We start from the raw sequence: 25,121 nt of genomic DNA, 5'->3' as shown, positions 1-25,121 counted from the left end.
CAGATGTTTGTCAGTGAGATTAATTGCAGTCTGGCTCCCTACATCTTGTCATGGCTTATTGTGCAGGCAACTGAATTTTGCTTTCTGGTGTGCAGATGTTTGCAACTACACTGATTCTGCTTGTGACCATGTCATATTATCAATCCATTCCCAAGTACGGTGACATTTCTAACAAGGTGTTGAGGTGAACAAGTTGTACCTATGCTCGCTAAAACCAAACATCACATTAACACACCTGCGCATCATGTAAGCCTAGCTCTAGTGCCAAAGAGATTTCACGATACTTGATGAATGCTAGGTGTCACTTCAAAAGAGCTTCTTTACCTCTATCTTTGCAGATTCTTGGGAATGGGGTGATGACAGTCACCTGCAGAATTAATGTAGTTGGTAACATCTGCATGGCCACAGTGAAAAACATCTGGACTAAAATACAGTGAAGATCTCTGCTAAAAGGCTAAATTTTGTAACCAATGCAAAAATGCTACCAAAAGATTACATAATTTACATGGAGCATGTTCTGGCTTTTCTCAAACCAGAAGCAGCAGAAGGGATTTACCTTGAAACTTGAAGAGCACCATTGCTAATATCAAACACCTCCAAGTGAGAATGACTAACACAGAGAAATCTTTGAGAGGACAAGGAAACTGTAGTCTGCCAGCTGGCAATGGCAATGCTACAGTCCTAATATCATGTATGGACTACACTAAGAAGATTTTAGATCTCTTTAACGCTTCCAGAATGAGATTTTCACTCTGCAGTGGAGTGTGCACTGATACGAAACTTCCTGGCAGATTAAAACTGTGTGCCGGACCGAGACTCGAACTCAGGACCTTTGCCTTCCACGGACAAGTGCTCTACCATCTGAGCTATCCAAGCACCACTCACGCCCTGTCCTCACAGCTTTACTTCTGCCAGTACCTTGTCTCCTACCTTCCAAACTTTACAGAAGCTCTCCTGCGAACCTTGAAGAACTAGCACTCCTGAAAGAAAGGATATTGTGGAGACATGGCTTAGCCACAGCCTGGGGTATGTTTCCAGAATGAGATTTTCACTATACAGCAGAGTGTGCACTGATATGAAACAGGCAAGGTTCCGAGTTCAAGTCTCGGTCTGGCACACAGTTTTTATCTGCCAGGAAGTTTCTCTTTAATGCTGTTGCATACATACAGATAGATGTGAATCCTACGAATAAAATTAGGAGGAAGAGGATAACTCTTTTCAGTGAGTCAGGCTTGCCACTTAACACCATAAGGGTTTTAAAACATGGGCAGCAGTGCTACCAGAACTATATGGTCTAAGGTACACAAGGAAACAATTCCTCTAATACTGGCACACCTTTATACCAACTGGCAAAGTACATGAAGTGCATTCTCAATGAATATATGGAGAAGTGCGAATACCATATCTGCAAGTCAGCAGACTTTGTACACAGCCTCAGTCAATTGTAGCTCTAGGATTAGGATATTATGTCAGTTTTTACATAGTCTCCCTCTTCATGAGAGTTTAACTTTCTGATTCCTTGGAGCTACTTGCTGAAATGTTTAACAAACATTTTATAGAACTTTTTAGGCACATCCCAACATCTATTTATTTCATGTTCAATGGGAAATATTATGTAAATACCAATGGTATGGGGATGGATAGTCCATTATCAACTGTCATAACAAACCTATACATGGAACAATAGACAATAGTCTATTGGAACTGGGATGACACATTTGTAGTGTGACCATCTGGAGCAGAAAAGCATCAAGAGTTCCTGAAACATTTATAGAGTCCATCCATTTTAATACAGAATTGGCAATGGAACTTGATAAAAATGGCCAAGTACCTTTCCTTGATGTGTTGGTTAAGAGAAGAACAGACGGATCCATGGATCACAGTGTATATAGAAAATCTATGCACACTGACCTCTGTTTCCATGCCTCAAGCCATCACCATCACAATTGAGTAAACCATACATATTGTTTGTCATAGAATCCCAATTACAATAACAATGTGGAGTTTCCATTTGAAAATACAATGTTTACTCCATTTACCCCACCTACGCAGGGAGGTTCGTTAGAAGGTGGCCAGTTGTAACACAGACAGATGACGCCTTTACTAATATTAAGTGTTCATCCAGAACATTTTCTCATACCATGTGCCATATTTTAGATATTTTTGAGATACTTAGTTATCTCAAGTTAAACAAACACCTTGTATAGTAAAATTTGGCAATGTGTGATAGCTGAAAAATATAATCTTGTCCTTAAAATCTCTAACTTTATAAACAGGTATAATAACAAGTGAGAGTAAACAGGTAATGGAAAGCACAGTGATTATACAAAGTAAAATATTTTTAACATGGAAAGTGATACTACAGTAACTGAAATGAAGGAAAAAATTGGGCAACTGAGTGGAAGAAGTAACTTACAAAGTGGTTTAGGTGAGATTATTGGTAGTATACACAGTTAGAAGTGGTGAGTAACGGAACTGAGTACTAAGCATGAACGAGTGGACATATGTTTATTAATTTCCATTATTTCTAAGTAGTTCATAGTCTTTTCTTTGCGGATATTATGTAAAACTTCATGTTGTACACTGTTATGTGTTTTTTCATCTGTAATGTATAAAATATTCTACCAAGAACTGATGGAGTAGTCTATTAATGTAAATGAAGAAGGTTGAGTGAAGACTTTCCCCTCAATCCTACAGAATATAAATCCATCATTTTAACCACTGTATCATCTTATTTCATCTTGTTGGAGAATGTAGTGTCCGGTAATGGTTTCTTCTGCAACCTTTGCAGTCCCCCCCTTATGACTTCTCTTCCTTCTTCTCATACTACCTTTTCATATTCCCTTGTTTTAGCTTTATTTTTCTCATCCCATACTATAATTTTTGGTATCCAATTCTTCATATCTATAGCTGCTCTCAGAACCCCCCTTCACATTATTTTCCCAGCAGTTTCTCTGTTCAAATCACCTCCTTCTGCCCTCTTTTGCTAACCCACATTCATTCTCCACTGTGAGCAGGTCATTCTCTCAATCAGCATAGGGTGGAACACCCTTACCTTATTTTTATCCCCCTCCAGTATCCTTCTGTTGTGTCCATGCTCTTTGCACTTCCATTTACTCTCCACTCACCCCAACTGAAACCACTACTTATTTATGTGCCTGCCTATTTCCCAATAGTCTCTCTATTTGTGGCAAATTGGTCTATACTTGTACACTGTTTTATATTTTGGATCCAGAAAATGACAACAGGATATATTCATTGGCAAAACAATCGTACTTTCTTGTTAGTGACTATTGAACATAAAAATGGACAGGTTGCAATAGCGAAGATTTAGTACTGAGTTGAAGAGAGAAAGGCTTCATTATTTCCAATAATATAATAATAATGTCATGAGACACACCAGCCTGTCATAAGTCTTTCAATTGGAAGCCACTTCGGCAACATTTGTGTCCATCAGCGAAGGGCATTTCCCTGGATGCTTACCAATATAAGTAATAACTGAGCCCAACTTTGCTTAACTTCAGTGATCAGGCATGAACTGATGTTACTAATGTGGCAAGGCTGCTGGCTATTATTTCCAATAAGTTATGTTAGAGTCCACGGTGGTCTCTTAAACGTATATCCCATTCTCTTCTCTGTGTAATAAAAATCAATTTCTGTTTCCAAGAACTCACGCTTCTCTGTTAAGTTCAGGTGTTTGTGCGCTTTACTCACCCATTTCATGGCATAACAGTCGATGCTTGAGGAAGAAGACTAACAGTCCAGCAGTACTGCAAATAGATGTTCCAAACAGAACCTTTTTCATAAAATATGAACGCCTTTCACTTTCTGTCATAGTTGGTTTAACCATTTTGAAAACTTTCAAGGTCACAAGCATGTAACTTAATGATCCAATCATAAAAGTGATGAATATTTTTTCATGTGCAGCTGTAAATTAAGAAATACATATCAAAAAATTGACAGCTTTAAAAATGCACAACTCAGATTTTTTTAATGAAACATAACTAGTTTTGAAACAGATAGACATATAGCTCATTCATTAATTATGCATACAGACTCCAAATGAATTCATAAGAATACTTACGATAGTTTTCTCGATTGGAAACATACGTAACTCCACACAGAGCTCCAATCTCGAGCATGTTCAGCCAGTAACAGAGATTCAGGAGCCTGTTGGCTGTGGCATTTGGTTCACTATACAGCTTTGACAGCAGATAGCGGTAATGAATTTTATATACAGATGCTATTATGACCCGTGGTCCAATGTGAAATGCTATGCAGGTCCTCCAAAGATATCTCTGAGGACTGATGCCAGTGATGGCACTAATTGAGGGGATGACATTGTACACCTGTGGGAAGCATATGTAAATAGTGTTATATCTGTCAATTAAATGCTTTCTACATTCATATCATGGCATGCTAGTAAAAGTTATTGCACACATTTTTCTGATGCTAATGTAGAGAATTTAGATCATATTTTATCATGTTGGTTGCAAATAACTTAACACTGTAAGTGTTAGCTGAACTATTAAGTGAGCTCTCAAAGTATCTGGAAAGGAATAAATTGTGATGTTTGAGAGTGTAGTGGCACCACCCAATGTCACTAAAGAAACTGAACAGCTAGTGCAACATTACTGTCACCAGCTGTGGCTCAATTACCTACAGGGTAATTGTCATCAGGAATGGCCCATACTACGGCATACGAGCTGGCCCAGGACCAGTCTGAATCAGTTGTGATGCTGTCTGTGAAGTAAGTGGCAAGTGTGCTATCAGTTTGATTGAGGTGCTTTTATTGTGGAGTCTTATTTGTTATAGGTAGAACTTTGATACGGCATGGTCGGACTTTGCTTTGGGATAAGGACATAAGAGGTCTTGCAGTGTTTCTGAGGAGTATCCTGTATGTATCTATTGTTTTGAATAAACTGCAGTGAGCCTCTGTTAATTAGGTGTGTAGCTTGCCTGTTGCAGAGTGGTGATGACACAGGACCCATATTGTGTGCACACTGAACAATGAACATTTTTGTACTTAAGTGAGATTGTGGGTTTTCAAACAGGAAACACTAACAATGATCACAAACACAAATCACTCTGGATTATCAAGAACTAACTACAGCTGTATTACAGGCAGTGTAAGCATTAGCGAATGTAGCAAGAATGTCTCCTGTACCACCCACATACATGGTTTTTCAATCATTTAATGAACAGTCTGAAGAGTGGAATGCTTAATACCAATGATGAAGTTATATTTTTTTGCTTGTCAAATTTCTGGACTTGAAAAGATAAGCAGCCATATTCTGTCAGGAAATACTGAACTGTATTGTCTAATATAGAAATTAGAGCCATTAACAAATCCAGTAGAACTTGAGTGGTCTAGAGTATTTTATACATTACAAGAACATTTTTTGAGAGAAGAAACATGTTATAGCATCCAGGTTAAAATTTGGCAGCAAAAAAAGGATCTGCATTGATCTTATGGAGACTGGGCTGCCAACCTATAAGGATAAATGTTCATGTGGGCAGAACTATATGGACTCTTTAATCAGGAACACTATAGTGTGGCTTACGCCTGATTTGGAAGTGAATAAACAAGTACTGAGAAAACTGGATCCATAGCTCAAGCTCACAAATAAAAATTTGTTTTGAATGGAAGAAGATGTCATGGCAGCCAGCTTCCTAGTGCTTGTCATATGGGATGTCAGCGCTACTTCCAGCAGAGCCCTCACCTGCTCTGTAGCCTGGGAAACTCTGTAAGCAACTATATCAGCAGTGATGGGCCATGTTGGCAGAATGTCGTTGCTCAGCTATATATATCATTTCCTTCATCACAGATGCAGTGCTTGGCCCCGTTGGCATGCAACGTGTCACGGGTAAGGCAAAAGAAAAACTTGAATGGGTATGTTTTAGTAGTTCTGCTGCAAATACACCCCAACCAGTGAAAGCAAACCCAATGAGTGATTGATCTACTGAAGTGCACACAGTGATTGGCAATGCATATCTTTGGTCTGCTGCTGGTAGTAGAAACTGACTTGTACCCCACAGTGTTGGCAAAGTCCTGTTTGGTGAACACTAACACTTACTAGCTATGCCTCACTGAGGAACAAAGTCACATGTCTGCACCGTAGCACTGCCAAAGGCAGACTGGGCTTCAGCTATCCTGATATACTTCCCGTTCAACCCAAACTCCCATCCTGTCATATGCAAGTAGCATCAGTATCCACTCTCCTTCTGCTGGCAGGTCACCCCGATTCCCATAGGAGCTCTGATGTAATGTGCATCTGCACTGAAATAATTGTCTGAGCTTTTGTCAGAATCAGGGTTGTAACATGGGAATTTGGGTTAGATGGGTAGCGTCCCAAAAAAGCCAAGGCAGTCAAGGCGATCACTCACGTTAAGCTGGAAATCCAGGACTGGACTGGCACAAAATTTCCATTTGTTGTCTATGGGTTTATTTCAAAGCCCAGAAGCAGCTGATGTCATTGGTTTCTCTTAATTCAGATAAGTAACAACTGTTTCACCTATTGATGTCTGTGCATACGCTTCCAAAAAATTACCCGCTTCTCAGTAATGCTGCTTCCAAATAGAGCAGTGGGCTCCCACTATCATTTAGGCAATTCAAGAATTTAAATTGGTCATTTATGGACAGGAGTTTTATCTAGTCACAGATATTATCATGAGTGACCAAGGGAATCATGATAGGACCACTTTTACACAAATAAATTGCAGACATAGTGTGCAGCTGTCTGCTGATGATGCTGTGGTGTACAGGAAAGTGTCAATCATTGAGTAACTTTAGGATGATACAAGATAACTTAGACAACATTTCTAGTTGGTGTGGTGAATGGCAGTTTGCTCTAAAAGTAGAGAAATGTAAGTTAATGCAGATGAGTAGGGAAAACAATCCCATAACATTCAAATATAGCATTAGTAGTATGCTGCTTGACACAGTCACATCGGTTAAATATGTGGGCATAATGTCGCAATGCAATATGAAATTAAACTAGCATTTAAGGGCAGTAGTAGGGAAGGTGAGTGGTCACCATCAGTTTATTGCCAGAATTTTAGGAAAATGCATTTCATCTGTAAAGGAGATGTTGTATAGAAGACTAGTATAACCCTTTCTTGAATACTGTTCAAGTGTTTTGGATCTCCACCATGTTGGATTAAAGGAAGACACCAAAGCAATTCAGAAGCAGGCTGCCCCAGATTTGTTACCGATAGGTTCGGCCAACACACAAGTGTTATGGAGATGGTCTGTGAACTTAATTGGAATCCCTGGAGGGAAGACAACATTCTTTCCATGAAACACTACTGATAAAATTTAGAAAACTGGCATTTTAAGCCGACTACAGAACAATTTTACTGCCACCAACCTACATTTAATATAAGGACCATGAAGTTAAAATAACAGAAATCAGGGCTCATATGAAGGCACACAGACAGTTGTTTTTTCCTTGCTCTATTTGCAACTGTAACAGAAATGAAATGACTAATAGTACAACATAGCCTCTGCCATGTACCATACAGTGGCTTGCAGAGTACATATGTAGACATAGATCACCTGTCATTTACCATATTTGGCCCCAAGCATCAATTACTGGATCAGACCACCAATCAGCTACGGCCAAGGGCGCTTTATTTGGCTAATTTTCTTTACTCTGTCCATTATGAAGCAGTCACATTACAGGAAAATATGGACAAGCAATTCTGATCTTCCATGGGACCTGACATGGCCTTTGACCAACATGAATTGGTTTGTTTCAAGCTCAATTCAGAGCTGCATTCAAATGCTCCAATCTGTACTGACCCGCATAGATTGACAACAGAGACCCAGGTGCACACGTGTAAGGCATGACACAGAAGTCAGCAGATGCAGCTAGAAGTTCAATAAGTGTCAGAGGTTACCACTTGTGGATGTGTGTGCAGCATCTTGTCTGCACACTCTACCCACCAGTTGACAGCTTTTAGAGATGGGCCCAGCTGGCTCTAACTCACTCACATGTTTACCTCTGCATAAGTGACATCTGAATAGTATTGTGTGCCACTCTGTGGCTAGTGTACCTATTATAATAAGTTGTGTTCGAGACTTAATTAAGTTTTTTATGTCTGTCACTATGTGATGTTCCTTTGTGGGATTAGAACATACTGACATGTTTTTTGTTGTACAATTCCTTTTCTCATTTTGTTGTGGCATGGAGTCTCCAATTAAAACATTTGTGCAGCAACAGCAGAATTTCATCCATCACAGTCAGCACTGTTCTTCAAATCTTTATCTTCAGCTCGATTTCCTACTCAGTTCCCACCATTTGATGAGGCGGTGGAAGATCAGGAGGTATACGAACACTGGTTATGGCAGCATTTTTGAGCCTTCCACATTACAGGTGCTGAGGTTTGTTGTGCACTGTTTGTGTCACAGATTACCCCCACCTTGTGTCAGTTGTTGTGACAGCTGACCCTGTTGCAGGAACCTCCCTCGTTTTCATTTGACACCTTATGTTCATTGCTGTCTCCCTATTATGACCACCACACACCTGTTGTGACCACTAGGGTTGAATTTTATCACTGCCAGAAGCAGCCCCATTAGCCTTATCTTGCCTGGGCTGCAATCCTCCACAGTCTTAGACACAAGTGTCATTTTGCCACAGACAGGTCAAAAGAGTCATATGCAGACATCACAGTTCACGATGTTATGATCTGCTCTCTGCCCCAGGTACGGAAGTCAGGCAATGGGCCCTCCAATCAGAAAACTCCTCCCTCAAATAGGTATTGTTGATTGCCCAGTTGTATGAAGTCTTTCATGCTGATGGTCAGAAACTGGGAGCCTGGTGTGATTTCACATCAGTGCAGTGTGGGCCACCTATGTCCACTGCATTTAGGGAGGATGGCATCACAGCTGTCCAAGCAGCTGATTCAGTGGCTCCTGCACAACCTGTTTACAGTGTTTCAGCTGCTGCTTCCTGTTGCCTCCGTGTGTGTTGTGTGATTCCAAACACAACAGGTCAGAGTGTCCCCAGCATTGGATTGTCTGTCATAAGTGTCGAAAAAGGAGCACATTGTGGTAGTCTGCCAATCAACTGCACAGAATGCAGCCTCAGAGAACATGGATGTGGATATTCAGGAAGAGTTGTTGTCAGGGCTGGTTCCTGATCACAATACCAACAAGCTTTTTATTGAGGTTCTGGTTCCCTTGCTACAGCTGTGCCTCCAAGTAGATACCAGTGTGGCAGTTTTCCTGCTTAATGTCCAAACATATTCAGACCTCACATTTCACAGTTGCCACTGGTAAACAGGTACCTCAGGGGATATTGTAAACAGCAAAGCCTCTCACTTGGGCAGTTCATGGCAGGAGTCATCCATAAATTAGTGACTAAATCTATTACCCTTATTGTCATCCATGATGCTAACTCAGCAAAACTTTTTTGTTACATGAAACAACAAGTTTACTGTTACCAGTCACTGTGACTGGTAACAGTATACTTGTTGTTTCATTTAATGTCAGTAACAGTCATGGTAAGGCCTAACCTACAATGTTCACATTTAAACCTTTTTGGATTTGATGCTTTTCAGGTCTTTGGCTTTTCGGTCATGGACTCCATACAGTTGGTATCTGCAGAGGTCCTGTATTAGTCTTTGAAATCTCTGTGCTCAGAACTTCAGAAGATTTTTTTGAAAAGCCTAGGGTGTATCACACACTTTCAAGCCTACATAACCTTGAAGCAGTCAGCTAGTCCTAGATTTTTTTCATGCTAGGCAGATTCCCCTGCCCTCTGCTCAAAAGTCAAGGAGGAGAAGCTGGACCAGCTTGCCTCTCTCAGGGCTGTGGTTCCCACTTCCTCCAGTGAATGGTGCATACCCTTTGTCATCATTAAGAAACCCTCTGGTGAATTGTGCCTTCATGGCAATTTTAAGGCCACCAGTCAATGGTCAACACGTACTCCTTGTCATGTCCTGACAAACTGTTAGCAGGGGGTCAGTTCTTCACCAAAGTTGATCTTTCCAAAGTGTATCACCAGTTACAACTGGATAATGAGTCCAAGCATATCATGGTCATTAACACACCATTCAGCATTTAACAATATGAATAGTTGATGTTTTGGGTAGCAAGTGCACTTGATGTTTTTCGACACTATTTGGAACAGATCATGTCCCTTATTCTGCACTGCTTCAACTACTTGGATGACATCCTGTTACAAGACATACTACAAGTGACCACCTGCACACCTTCTGGGCCCTCTTTTGTAAACTCAGGGCCATGGATCTGTGTTGCAGTCTGCAGAAGTTCAAATTTTTCCAACCACCTCTTGAACATCTGGGCCATGTCATCTTGAGGCAGGATGTCTGACCCATACAGAGTATTTCAAGCCATTACAGAACTGCCACATCCTTCATCATTGCATGAACTGAGGGCTTCTTTTTTTTTTAGATAAAATTGCCTATTTTCACTGGTTCATTCCTGGGTAATTCAACATCATGTGCCCACTGCATCTCCTTCACAGAAAAGGTGATCTCTTTGTCAAGTCTCCAGCATGGGACCAGTCCTTCACCAAGCTGAAGGAGTGCCTCTGGTCAGCATTGTGTCTTGTTACCTTGGCTTTGATCCCAACAAACCAATGGTTTTGACTACAGATACCCCACAGCATTGTGTGGGGTAGTCCTCGCCCATCAGAATGTGGATGGCTCCAAGCAGTCACTGGTGGTGTTTGCATTTAAAACTCTTTGTGCAGCATAGCTCCAAGAGTACTCACAGGTCAGAAGGAGGCTCTGGCCATTGTGTATACAGTCAACAAATTTTGCATTTTCTTGAATGGCACCAAATTCTGACCAGTAATGAACCACAAGCCTCAGTCCATCCATGCAGGTCCCCGAGGAGGCGGCCCAGAGCTCGCAGCAGTGAGCCTTGTTTCCCTCTAAATACAACTATGACATTCACTTTCACCCTATGAGATGCCCCGCCAATCTGGACACCTTATCCTGGATTTCCATTGGCCTGAACCCTGAGTTCAAACTGGAGGAGCTCATGTGTTTTCATTTGGATGTCTCCTCCTGCCAAAGGGTAGACAGGTTTCCTGTCATTAGCACCCGAGTCGCCAAGACAACAGTAGCTGACCCCATCCTCAGACAAGTAGTCCACCTCATCCAACAGGGTTGGTCTTCTCATACTTCTGGTTGCTGGTCCGATCCGCTTTGCAGCTACTTTGTCTTACACCATCGTCTCTCGGTCTCCTCATCTCCAAAGATGACTAGGTCGTTATTCCCAGGAGTGCCCAGCAGGAGGTTTTGCAGCTATTACATTAGGGTCAGGGGGATGATCCTGCACCAAAGCCTTGGCTTGCTGTCGTATTAACTGGCCTGGCATTCACTGAGAGCCATAACACTAGGTTACTGCATGTCCCAAATGTGCTGGTCATTGCCCTCTCTATGGCAGTCAGCAACACAGCTCTGGGAACACATTCATGTTGATTTTGCAGGTCCATTTCTGAATGTTCTGTCTAATTGTCACTGACATGTTTTCATGCACGGTCCAGTGCCCCTCAACCACTAACAAGGTAAGTACTCTTGCTCTCTCCAAAATTTTTTCTGTGCAAGGTCTTCCAGTTACCCTCATTTCTGACAACGGACTCCAGTTCCTGTCTCACGCACTTTGTGATTTCTGTGTGGGGTCAGGCATTCACTGTGTTCAATCCCCTCCCTTTCACCCACAATCTAATGCGGAGGCCAAGCATATGGTTCATGCCTTTGAGACCCAGATGAAAAGTATCTGGAAGACTTCCCCACCGAAGTGGTATTTATTTTTCTAACAGCCTATCAGATGACAACTCCTATTGGTTCCCACAGCACAGGAGAGCTTCTTTGAGGGAGCCAGCCTAGGCACTACTTCCATCTCCTCTGTCCTGGATCTCATCTGCCATTGCTTTCTGGCATACCAGGTGCCAGGGATGGCAGTCTGGGCATGTAGTTATGGTCAGAGTCCCTGCTGGATACCAGCAGTCACTGTGTGCCAGAGTGGTGGCCACATCTACACCCTACAGACAGGGAGCCAGGAGGTCTGGCACCATCAAAATCACCTATGTGCCCTGGTGATCTCACCATCAACCCCTCCACTCACTTTGGTCTTCTCCAGTACCCCAGCTGTCAGGAAACTGCGAATGTTCCATCCTCCCCTTCCACTTGGGGCAGCACCTCCGCCTGAAGCACCTATGCCTTCAGTCTCCAGCAATAACTCCAGTGGCAGCCAGAGTGCATACCTGTCACCATTTTTATGTCACAGCAGCAGTCTTAGCCTGCAGTGGTGTCAACTCCACCTTCAATATTGCTGCTGGACATTATCATGGATCTTGACCTAAGCTGTCTGTCACTGGTTCTGTTGTCTTGTGCTCTGATGGGGGGGGGGGGGGGGGGGTACTGGGGCTCTGCCCAAGTTGGCCACTTTCATCTATATCCCTGGGTCGCCAGCAACTGGGCATTGCTCGCTCCTCTCACCTCTAGGGCCTCCATTGTTTCCACATTGCAGCAATCCACAACTTGCCCTGGGGGTCAGCAACACTCTGGCCCCCCAAGAGAGGGGGGAGGGCTGGGGAGGAGGGGGGGGGGGGAAGAGGAGGAATTGTAGTAGCCCACATAGACCCACACCCAAGATCTGGGCATGCAGTCTCAAGCCACACCTCAGAAGTCGGCAGACACAGCTAGAAGTTTAAAAACTGTCAGAGGTCACCACTTGTAGATGTGCACATAGCCTATTGTCCGTCCACTCTAGCGCCTGGCCAAGAACTTTTAGAGATGAGCCCAGCCAGCTCGGATTCAGTCACATGTTTACCTTTGCATAAGTGATATCGGACTGTGACTGTGCGCCTCTCTGTGGCTAGTGCACCTATTATAGTAAGTTGTGTCCTAGACTTAATAAAGTTTGTTGTGTCCATCATCACATGGTTTTCTCTTTTGTGATTAGAATACAATCTTTCCCGTAACATTGCATGATGTTGTGGGTATCACCTATAAGAACCCAATGTTATGCTGCCTTGCTCACTTTGTAGAACACAGTTAGCCAGAAGCACCTCCTGACATGAATTTTGTTCCTACTGGTCATGGAGACCAGTATTTCACCTGAACGATGGGAATCTGTTGTGGTTCTTGGACGAGGACTGCTGTTCTATCTTGATTCCTCTGCTCTTTGGCTGTGAGTGCTGCACCTCCTGAAAACTTGGAGCATGTCCCAGATGAGATGTTTGGTGTGGCAATGCCTATTCTGACCTAATATTAATTTTGACACTGCACATGTGCTGGCAAGCTGCCAAAGGGGCACAGTCAATGAAAGTGTAATTTTTGGCACAGCTTGGGCTGAGCCAGGCTGAGCGGCCACAGCTGCTGGCGAGAGGTGAGCAGAGGCAAGTCACGGAAGGTAAGGATGGTTTTCCAAGACCCTTGGGTTGGGGGAAGACAGCATTTGGATAGCAAGGATGAAGATGGCTAAGATAGAAAAAAAATGGTAGCTGTCTGAAAATGGCAAACAGTATCTGCTTAGCAATACTTTAAAGTTAAACAATGTTTCATGGATTAATCATAACACAAAATAAATGTCATCAGCTTAATCATGGTATTGACAGCACTGTAAATGTTTTGTTATACAACCATTATAAACTAATAACTCTGAATGTGTCTTGTGATCTTCATGAACAAGGTGATGGATAAAAGCTGAGGACATTAACTATCAACAATGAAAGTAACACGTGTGTATACATTTTATTTATTGAATAATCCTGTGTTTTATAATCCTCTGTTTTATAATTACGCAAATGAGTCAGAAAATCAGATTCTCCACAGTTATGGAGAAAATGAAAGCATCATGTCATCCCTTACAATTTCCTTATGTAACCAAGTATCATCTGTGTAGTTTATTAAGTAATATCTTAATTAAATAATTAAATGTTAAATCAGCCTATAATAGAAATACATTCATCATTTGAAAGTGTTGATATGTACATAAAATCTAAATCCATCATTAAATAGAGCACATAATGATGTTTCAATTGAGCTGGACATCCTTACTATTTATCAGGTATTAAAACAATTTCTTTGTCATTAATACTGAGTGTGTGTGTGGACAAATTTCATGCTTTAATTAGTTGTCGATAAAATATTAGACATAAGACACTGTGTATGGTCTGAGAAGGACTGAAGAAAAATGCTTCGTTTAATATTTATGTTGTATTTGTGAACTGTATATATTTTTAACTGTGGTCCATTTTACACATTTTTGGGATCATTGTAAAATTCCGTGTTGAGCTATCATTCTATTCCAGGCAGACAAATAGGTAACATGCTTGTTGGAGAGTTACTAGTGTGATTTATAAACATATAACTTGATAGATTTTAGGCGGCAAATGACTGTGCAAATATTTTAATTTTCATTCACTCTTAGAAGAATTTTGAGGTGAATGGATTTAGAATCTGTGAGTCAATTGGGATTCTCAACATATTGCAAGTCTCAGCGAATCTGGAATTATTGCTAGTTAGCCTGTTGGAATCTACTCATGATTACATGAGTTTAGATATGTTAATCATTATATTGAACTTAAATTATTTGTGAGCTTGTGATTATTTTGTGCACAGTTTAGTGGAATGGGGCATTTTATTTTTTGGATCACTGAATATGGGGAATCTGCTAGCACTTACATACACGAATACACAAGGTTTATTGCAACTGATTATGACTATTATTTTATTTCACCCATGTATGAATGTGCCAACGGCTTTGCTGCAGTGGTAATACCGATTCCCGTCAGATCACAGTTAAGCACTGTCGGGCTGGGCTAGCAATTGGATGGGTGTTCATCTGGTCTGCCGAGTGCTATTGGCAAGCGGGGTGCACTCAGCCCTTGTGAGGCAAACTGAGGAGCTACATGATTGAGATGTAGCAGCTCCAACTCGGAAACTGGCATATGGCCAGGAGAACGGTGTGCTGACCACATGCCCCTCCATATGAACATTCAGTGACACCTATAGTCTGAGAATGACATGGCGACTGGTCGGTACTGTTGGGCCTTCATGGGCTGTTCGCGAGGAGTTTAGTTTGGCTTATATATGAATGTATGTAGGGCCACCATTTTAACTGTTAATGTGTGTTTTTACTGACTGAATAAATCACCAGTTCATTCAAGCTAAATCCCTCAGTGTTGTCTATAGTCAATTATTCAAAACAGTGCAACCCTTTCCACTATTTTATTTATATTTCATTTATTTCAATGTGTGTGTTATTTAATTTTCCATTACTTGCCAAAACTTAAGATTGCCAAATCATGCATTAAAACGATCTTGCTGGGCATGAGAGCAGACTGCAAGGCTTGGCCTAAGATAATATTTACCTAACATTTCAGAGTCAAGTATTGCCTATCTGTGTGTATGTGTGTGTGGTGTATTAACAGTTGTTCATCACAATTGCTTTTTCTCATCTATATAATCATTTTATGACACAAGGTTAAAGTGCCCTCCAGTACACATGCATTTGGTCTGCCATGGTTCCACATGTCGGGCCCATAAAGCTGTTGCTCCTCAGTGGTTTTCTCCTTGGCCCAAAGCAGCAGAGCAGTATGAGCATATCTAGTTAGAATTTGCTGATCCATTTTTGAGCTTCATGTTATTAGTCATGTCTGATTCATTTTCTCACTTCCCTTTTGTGTTGCACGTGTCTCAGGTCACTATAGCCCACGTCATATAGGACTGTGCTTCCACAAATAGAGGCAGATCAATAGGGAATCAAGCAGGGGATGAAGTCTGTGCATGCATGGCAGCAGAGAGCAGGCAAAGAACGCACATGTTGCTGAACTGTGTTGCTGTGGACAACAATCAGGTTCATTTGCCTTCAGTACATCGTATTAAAAGTTCATATCTATGAGGTAATAATACATTTTAAAACTGATTTCAATCAGTCCTCTACACGAGAGAAATATTACTTCATGTCTTGAGGTTGTGTCCACCAACTGCCTATGTGACGGTGGAAGGCAAGAACAGCTGAAGCAGCTTTGTGAAGATGTTAAGTACAATTTTTCTCAGATCAATGATCGTGTAATAACAAGATCATGGAAATGTTTGCAATACTTGCCATTTATTGTGATTTGAACAATATTATAGGTAAAAATGTAATACACAGACTTCAAATTCAAATCAAAATAATTAATTTATTTGATATGGTTATAATAGAGGGAAACATTCCACGTAGGAAAAATATATCTAAAAACAAAGATGATGTGACTTACCAAATGAAAGTGCTGGCAGGTCGACAGACACACACACAAACACAAACATACACACAAAATTCAAGCTTTCGCAACAAACTGTTGCCTCGTCAGGAAAGAGGGAAGGAGAGGGAAAGACGAAAGGATGTGGGTTTTAAGGGAGAGGGTAAGGAGTCATTCCAATCCCGGGAGTGGAAAGACTTACCTTAGGGGGAAAAAAGGACGGGTATACACTCGCACACACACACATATCCATCCACACATATACAGACACAAGCAGACATATTTAAAGACAAAGAGTTTGGGCAGAGATGTCAGTCGAGGCAGAAGTGCAGAGGCAAAGATGTTGTTGAATGACAGGTGAGGTGTGAGTGGCGGCAACTTGAAATTAGTGGAGATTGAGGCCTGGTGGATAACGGGAAGAGAGGATATATTGAAGAGCGAGTTCCCATCTCCGGAGTTCGGATAGGTTGGTGTTAGTGGGAAGTATCCAGATAACCTGGACGGTGTAACACTGTGCCAAGATGTGCTGGCCGTGCACCAAGGCATGTTTAGCCACAGGGTGATCCTCATTACCAACAAACACTGTCTGCCTGTGTCCATTCATGTGAATGGACAGTTTGTTGCTGGTCATTCCCACATAGAATGCGTCACAGTGTAGGCAGGTCAGTTGGTAGATCACGTGGGTGCTTTCACACATGGCTCTGCCTTTGATCGTGTACACCCTCCGGGTTACAGGACTGGAGTAGGTGGTGGTGGGAGGGTGCATGGGACAGGTTTTACACCGGGGGCGGTTACAAGGGTAGGAGCCAGAGGGTAGGGAAGGTGGTTTGGGGATTTCATAGGGATGAACTAAGAGGTTATGAAGGTTAGGTGGACGGCGGAAAGACACTCTTTGTGGTAATGAGGATCACCCTGTGGCTAAACATGCCTTGGTGCACGGCCAGCACATCTTGGCACAGTGTTACACTGTCCGGGTTATCTGGATACTTCCCACTAACACCAACCTATCCGAACTCCGGAGATGGGAACTTGCTCTTCAATATATCCTCTCTTCCCGTTATCCACCAGGCCTCAATCTCCGCTAATTTCAAGTTGCCGCCACTCACACCTCACCTGTCATTCAACAACATCTTTGCCTCTGCACTTCTGCCTCGACTGACATCTCTGCCCAAACTCTTTGTCTTTAAATATGTCTGCTTGTGTCTGTATATGTGTGGATGGATATGTGTGTGTGTGCGAGTGTATACCCGTCCTTTTTTCCCCCTAAGGTAAGTCTTTCCGCTCCCGGGATTGGAATGACTCCTTACCCTCTCCCTTAAAACCCACATCCTTTCGTCTTTCCCTCTCCTTCCCTCTTTCCTGATGAGGCAACAGTTTGTTGCGAAAGCTTGAATTTTGTGTGTATGTTTGTGTTTGTGTGTGTGTCTGTCGACCTGCCAGCACTTTCATTTGGTAAGTCACATCATTTTTGTTTTTAGATATAATTAATTTATTTGACAGCTGCTTCTACACCCTATATTTTTTTTAAATGTGTACAATGCATGTATGTGGGTGTGTTTCACTATGCATAAAAAAGAATTACTGGTAGCAAAGACTAGTGCACAAGACTATTGCAAAAATTGTCAGTATTTTGTCATATTTTTCAGTGTCAACAGGCATTATGATTTTCAACTACTTTTTTTGACATTATAGTGGGAGAATATATTTATGGTCCACTGAATAAGCAAATAATTAACCATCTTCTGTGAATAACTTTACAGAATGCTGACCAATAATGTCGAAGACCACCAATATCTTGACAGGTAATCTTCCCTTTCATTTTAAGGCAGTTTCCAATTTGTGCCTTGAAAATGAAAGGGGTTTACTTGTTGAAATATTGGAGTTTTCGATGAATTTATTCTGCTCCATTATCGCAAGTAATTAGAGCATACAACATGCTGGGAAAAGCTTAACTTCTCCTTGGGCAATGTGTTGAACATCATTGTTCTGAATACTTCATAGGCTACATATTCTCAATCAATAAAAGCTAGGAATTTGTCCTGTACTATGTATGCAACTGATTTATTGACAAAATAATTTTTAAACCATGAGTCTTAAAACAAAGATAGATTATTACTTTACTTTGTTTCAACATCTACACCTTACTACTATCTGCTATCTGAGTCCATGTCCAAACCACCTGATTGTAAATTGAGGATGATAGGTTCAAGACTTTTATCCATCTTCACCTCCCTGTCAAAGTCTTATTTCTTGAACTTCACAGTGTGCTGCACACAGTGTGCCCACACTGGAGGGGGATGTCATCTACTGCTCCAAGCACAATCATCTCAGTGTCTGTTATCTTGAATGTTTTGTTTTCGCCGCACATAGCATATAAGCTGTGTGCAAATTAATTCTGTCAGATAATACTGACAGTGATATGTGGGTAAACGCAAAACTGTGTGACCACATTCACATGCAGAAAGTAAAATTTGTAGATTCTGTCGCATGACATTTATAAATTAATGAGCTGCAACAGTTCAGCATGAGTCTGGCTTATAGTGTCCAGGATATTTTTATTTTTCAGCCAGAGTACAATATCCCCTTTCCTGGTGCTCATACTTGGTCTTTTTTCGGTAACAGCTGAATGATAACTGGCCTGGTATTTACAACTGACCCACTTTGAAGCAAGATATGGCAAGAATTGTCCAGTGAACTACTTCTTGAAAGTGACAGCATTCATTTCTGAATGGTAGTCACTACTCTTTTTCTTATACCTAAATACAAGTTTACCCTTAGGAACCAAAATAGAAGAAGAGCCAGCATGCAGAATAAGTATCTGAGAACCTTTTTCTATGAGAACTTTATAACCAGGAGTACCATCACTCGTTTTCCAGCAGGTACTCATGGAATGATTCTAATTCACCCATGTCTCATCAAGGTAACACACAGTAGAACTAGCACCTCATCTTGCATAGTGCATCATTATAAGGGACGTGGTTCATGCTCAATCTATGTCACTTCATTCAATTAAAAATTCTCTTCTTAACACATTTGAAACCAATGTCTTAAAATTCTTTGCATTGAGAAGCATTATCTTTGAAGACAATTTGCTCAGGCATAACTGTAATGAGTTTTTGTGATGTCAGCCATTCCCTTCTTACATACATTTCAAACATGGAGTGCTTTAAAATATCCTTGTCAAAACCATCTATCTGTGTTACAGGTTTCTTGTGATTGTGATGCTTTCCAGGTGACATGAAAACAAAATTTTCCTGGTGTTTCTACAGCTCTGACACTCTTGTTTACTATTCTCTGTACAGTTGTCTTGCTGACACGTGCTTCTGCAGTTTGTTCTTGAGTCTTCAAAATGTCAAAAATAGAAGTCTCGCTTTCAGATTCACATTTGAAAAAGTTATAAATGCAAGACATAAATCACCTCGACTGCTTGTGAAGCATCTACACCTACACGATTACTCTGAAATTCACAATTAAGTGCAAGACAGAGGATTCATCGAAGCACCTTCAAGCTATTTCTCTACTGTTCCACTCTCGAATAGCACACAGGAAATATGAACACTTTAATCTTTCCGTGAGAGCTCTTGTTTTTCTTATGTTATTATGATGATCATTTCTTGCGAGTCTCAGCAATACAGATAGCCGTACAATAGGTGCAACCACAACAGAGGGGTATCTGTTGAGAGGCCAGACAAACGTGTGGTTCCTGAAGAGGGGCAGCAGCCTTTTCAGTAGTTGCAGGGGCAACAGTCTGGATGATTGACTGATCTGGCCTTGTAACATTAACCAAAATGGCCTTGTTGTGCTGGTACTGCGAACAGCTGAAAAAAAGGAAACTACAGCCGTAATTTTTCTCGAGGGCATGCAGCTTTGCTGTATGGTTAAATGATGATGTTGTCCTCTTGGGTTAGATATTACAGAGGAAAAATAGTCCCCCATTCGGATCTCCGGGTGGGAACTACTCAGGAGGACGTCGTTATCAGGAGAAAGGAATCTGGCATTCTATGTATTGGAGTGTGGAATGCTAGATCCCTTAATTGGGCAAGTAGGTTAGAAAATTTAAAAAGGGAAATGGATAGTTTAAAGTTATACATAGTGGGAATTATCGAAGTTCAGTGGCAGGAGGAACAAGACTTCTGGTCAGGTGAATACAGGATTATAAATACAAAATCAAATAGGGGTAATGCAGGAGTAGGTTTAATAATGAATAAAAAAATAGGAGTGTGGGTAAGCTACCATGAACAGTGTAGTGAACACATTATTGTAGCCAAGATAGACACAAAGCCCACACCTACTACAGTAGTACAAGTTTCTATGCCAACTATTTCCACAGATGTCAAAGAAATTGATGAAATATATGATGAGATAAAAAAAATTATTCAGATAGCGAATGGAGACAAAAATTTAACAGCCATGGGTGACTGGAATTCGATAGTAGGAAAAGGAAGAGAAGAAAAAGTAGTAGGAGAATATGGAATGGGAGTAAGGAATGAAAGAGGATGCCACCTGGTAGAATTTTGCACAAAACATAGCTTAATCATAGCTCACACTTGGTTCAAGAATCATGAAAGAAGGTTGTATACATGGAAGAGGCCTGGAGACAATGGAAAGTTTCAGATAGATTATATAATGGTAAGATAGAGATTTACGAACCAGGTTTTAAATTGTAAGACATTTCCAGGGGCAGATGTGGATTCTCACCACAATCTATTGGTTATGAGCAGTAGATTAAAACTGAAGAAACTGCAAAGAGGTGGGAATTTAAGGGGATGCGACCTGGATAAACTGAAAGAACCAGGGGTTTTAGAAAGTTTCAGGGAGAGCATTTGAGAACCATTGACAAGGACAGGGGAAAGAAATACAGTATAAGAAGAATGGGTAGCTTTGAGAGATGAAATAGTGAAGGCAACAGAGGATCAAGTACGTAAAAAGACGAGGGCTAGTAGAAATCCTTGGGTAACAGAAGAAATATTGAATTTAATTGATGAAAGCAGGAAATATAAAAATGCAGTAAATGAAGAGGCAAAAAGGAATACAAACATCTCAAAATGATGTCAACAGGTAGTGCAAAATGGCTAAGCAGGGATGGCTAGAGGACAAGTGTAAGGATGTAGAGGCGTATATCACTAGGGGTAAGACAGATACCGCCTACAGGAAAATTAAAGAGACCTTTGGAGAAAAGAGAACCACCTGTATGAATATCAAAAGCTCAGATGGAAACCCAGTTCTAAGCAAAGAAGGGAAAGCAGAAAGGTGGAAGGAGTATATAGATGGTCTATACAAGGGCGATGTACTTGAGGACAATACTATGGAATTGGAAGAGGATGTAGATGAAGATGGTATGGGAGATTTGATACTGCATGAAGAGTTTGACAGAGCATTGAAAGACCTAAGTTGAAACTAGGCCCTGGGAGTAGACAACATTCCATTAGAACTACTCATAGCCTTGGGACAGCCAGCCCTGACAGAACTCTACCATCTGGTGAGCAAGATGTATGAGACAGGTGAAATACCCCCAGACTTCAAGAAGAATATAATAATTCCAGTCCCAAAGACAGCAGGTGTTACCAGATGTGACAATTACCAAACTATCAGTTTAATAAGTCACGGCTGCAAAATACTAACACAAATACTTTACAGATGAATGGAAAAACCGGTAGAAGCTGACCTCGCGGTAAATCAGTTTGTATTCTGTAGAAATGTTGGAACAATTGAGGCAATACTGACCCTACAACTTAACTTACAAGATAGATTAAGGAAAGGTACATCTACATTGCCAGCATTTGTAGACTTAGAGAAAACTTTTGACAATGTTCACTGTTATACTCTCTTTCAAATTCTGAAGGTAGCAGGGGTCAAATACAGGGAGCAAAAGGCTATTTACAATTTGTACAGAAACCAGGAGGCACTTATGAGTGAAAGGGCATGAAAGGGAAGCAGTGGTTGAGAAGGGAGTGAGGCAGGGCTGTAACCTATCTCCAATGTTATTCAATGTGTAGACTGAGCAAGCAGTAAAGGAAACAAAAGAAAAATTCAGTTTAGGAATTAAAATCCATGGAGAACAAATAAAAACTTTGGGGTTTGATGGTGACATTGTAATTCTGTCAGAGATAGCAAATGACCTGGAATAGCAGTTAAACGGAATGGACAGTGTCTTGAAAGGATGATATAAGAGGAACATCAACAAAAGCAAAATGAGGATAATGGACTGTAGTCAAATTAAATTGGGTGATGCTGAGGGAATTAGCTTAGGAAATGAGACACTTAAAGTAGTAGATGAGTTTTGCTTTTTGGGGAGTAAAATAACTGATGATGGTCAAAGTAGAGAGGATATAAAATGTAGACTGGCAATTGCAAGCAAAGTGTTTCTGAAGAAGAGAAATTTGTTAACATCGAGTATAGATTTAAGTGTCAGGAAGTCGTTTCTGAAAGTATTTGTATGGAGTGTAGCCATGTATGGAAGTGAAACATGGACGATAAATAGTTTGGACAAGAAGAGAATAGAAGCTTTCGAAATGTGGTGCTACAGAAGAATGCCAAAGATTAGATGGGTAGATCACATAACTAATGAGGAGGTATTGATTAAAACTGGGGAGAAGTTTGTGGCACAACTTGACTAGAAGAAGGGATTGGTTGGTAGGACATGTTCTGAGGCGTGAAGGGATCACCAATTTAGTATTTGAGGGCAGCGTGGAGGGTAAAAATCATAGAGGGAGACCAAGAGATGAATACACTAAGCAGATTCAGAAGGATGTAGGTTGCGGTAGGTACTGGGAGATGAAGAAATTTGCACAGGATAGAGTAGCATGGAGAGTTGCATCAAATCAGTCTCAGGACTGATGACCACAACAACAACAACACATGACTTTATATGACAGTAAATCATAGCATCACCTGCAAGCAGTCTAAGGGGACTGCTCAGATTGTCTCCTATATCATTTATTAGATCAGGAGTAGCGGAAGGCCTACAACACTTCCTTGCAAATGCCAGATATCATGATTTTTCATTGATTACTATATGCTGTGTCCTTTCTGACAGGAAATTACATATCCAGTCATACAACTAAGACGATACTCCATAAGCATGCTATCTAATTAAAGTTGCCTAGTGAGGAACTTCATTTTTATTGCCATTACCTGACTTATTCATTTGGAAATCACAGTAAAAAATTTACAGCTGTACTGCTACAGGAAAGTAAAATCATCATCTGAATGAATAATTTGGTTGCTCTGTGAATGAAATTCATTGCCTCAAAATATGGCAACAGCACAGTGTTCAGGAGAAAGAGTCTTGAAATCTAGTTTGTAACTCACAGCTAGCCACTTGGAGAGGGAGTGAATCTTATTGGCTGCTAGCAGTTAATGTTGGTGGATGCAGAGAATGGCTGAAAATAGGCCCACCTTCAATACTGCTATTACTACATCCTTGGAAAACGTCTTTGCCCCTGAAGGCACCATGCACAACTTTGTTTCTGGTAATGGGATGGCATTTACCTACAACTTTGAATGGTTTTGTACCCGCAGTGGGATTCAACACTCTGTGCCTTTTCGTTTATCTTCCAACAGTTGTGTGGAATGCTTTATATCTCAATGCACTCTCTCGGATATGTTGTGCCCACATGCATCATCACTTAGGTGTGGGCCCATCAGATTGTGCACCAGCCAACCTGTATCTGCAGAACAACCTACATCCAACATGGATCTGTGATGTATATCAAGGCATCAACTTCTGTGGTGCCATCAAAATGAACTTTGCCTCTGCCTTCCTGATCAGCTACCTTTACCGGTAACAGATCATTCGAAACAAGCACCACCTGTGTCTTCTCTACCAGCAGTTGTGCTGCTTGCAGGGAACACTGGTGTCAACTGTTGTGTTTTTATCACTACCTGGAGGGCACTTGTCTTCAGTGTGCCCTCTGATAAAACCACACCACAATCTGATATAAAAGCCAGCTCAGGGCTCATCTGAGTCAATTGTTATGCAATCTGTGGAGTGTGTGGTGAGCATGCTATCGCCAATGAAATCTTCTTGGGTGAGCAGCCGAGTGGTGGTGTCATGTTGTTACAACATTTCAATGAGTTTCACACCCATCATCTTCGAGCGAAGTGTAGGCATGCTTTGTTCCACCTATCTATATAGCCACTCAACCAGTGTCCAATTCTGCAGGCAGGCAAACCATGTGCCTCTGGAAGGGGGTGCTACATCAGTGGTGGGGGAACACAATGCAACCGGTGCTGGGGAATCACGGCGCAGCCCTGACATGGCCGTTAAGTCCCTGTTGCTGTCCAATCTGTCTGCAGACACTGCTGCCTTCAGAATGGAGCATTCCTGATGTAGTTTCTTAATTGTGGAACCCCATGCTGTGCTAAGCACAAATCTGTTATCATGTTTTACTAGTTTTCTGTGCAAATGTATTTCCACTGCCTCTTTTACAACCAAGTCTGAGAAACTGTTGGTGGTGCATAGCTTCTTCATTGTTTGAAATTCATGGATTGTCCCTCATTGAAGCTATGCTCTGCTACAACAGACTTGTTTGTCTGTCCTAGTCGTACATTCTTGATGTGCTTCGTACAGCACTGTACGATACATCACAGTGTCTGCCCAATGTACTGCATCCCACATTTGTACTCAATACTGCAGATATCTGGCTTCTGCAGACCTAGCTGATCTTTGGTCGAGCCAAGTATTTTCTTAACTTTTTGCACAGCATGGAAGACTGTCATTATTTGGTGCTTTTATAATATTCTTGCAATCTTGGCTGTCGGTGGTCCAGCATACGGCAAGAGAGCCACATGTTTACTTAATCTTCTCCTGGTTTGTCTTCCCACCTCTTGTCTGTATGTAAGGGCCATCTTATTTGTGTCTTCTTGTAGACATTTTGTGGAAAGTTTCTC

At 41.3% G+C, this 25,121-nt stretch overlaps 1 protein-coding gene across 1 annotated transcript in view; it reads right to left on the bottom strand.

Annotated features, from left to right (window-relative positions):
• The window catches only part of LOC126198781 (post-GPI attachment to proteins factor 2-like), a 120,597-nt gene that overhangs the window by 37,616 nt on the left and 57,860 nt on the right, over positions 1 to 25,121 (bottom strand). The window contains exons 3-4 of the mRNA XM_049935345.1: positions 4,085 to 4,349; positions 3,715 to 3,927 (exon numbers count right to left, since the gene is read on the bottom strand). Of these exons, the coding sequence (XP_049791302.1) occupies positions 3,715 to 3,927; positions 4,085 to 4,349 (478 nt within the window). The remainder of the gene's footprint in view (positions 1 to 3,714; positions 3,928 to 4,084; positions 4,350 to 25,121) is intronic.

This window comes from Schistocerca nitens, chromosome 8 (assembly GCF_023898315.1).
Source record: "Schistocerca nitens isolate TAMUIC-IGC-003100 chromosome 8, iqSchNite1.1, whole genome shotgun sequence".
Lineage (NCBI taxonomy): Eukaryota > Metazoa > Arthropoda > Insecta > Orthoptera > Acrididae > Schistocerca > Schistocerca nitens.
The sequence above is the reverse complement of the archived record's forward strand: the minus strand, read 5'-3'. Positions and strand labels throughout refer to the sequence as shown.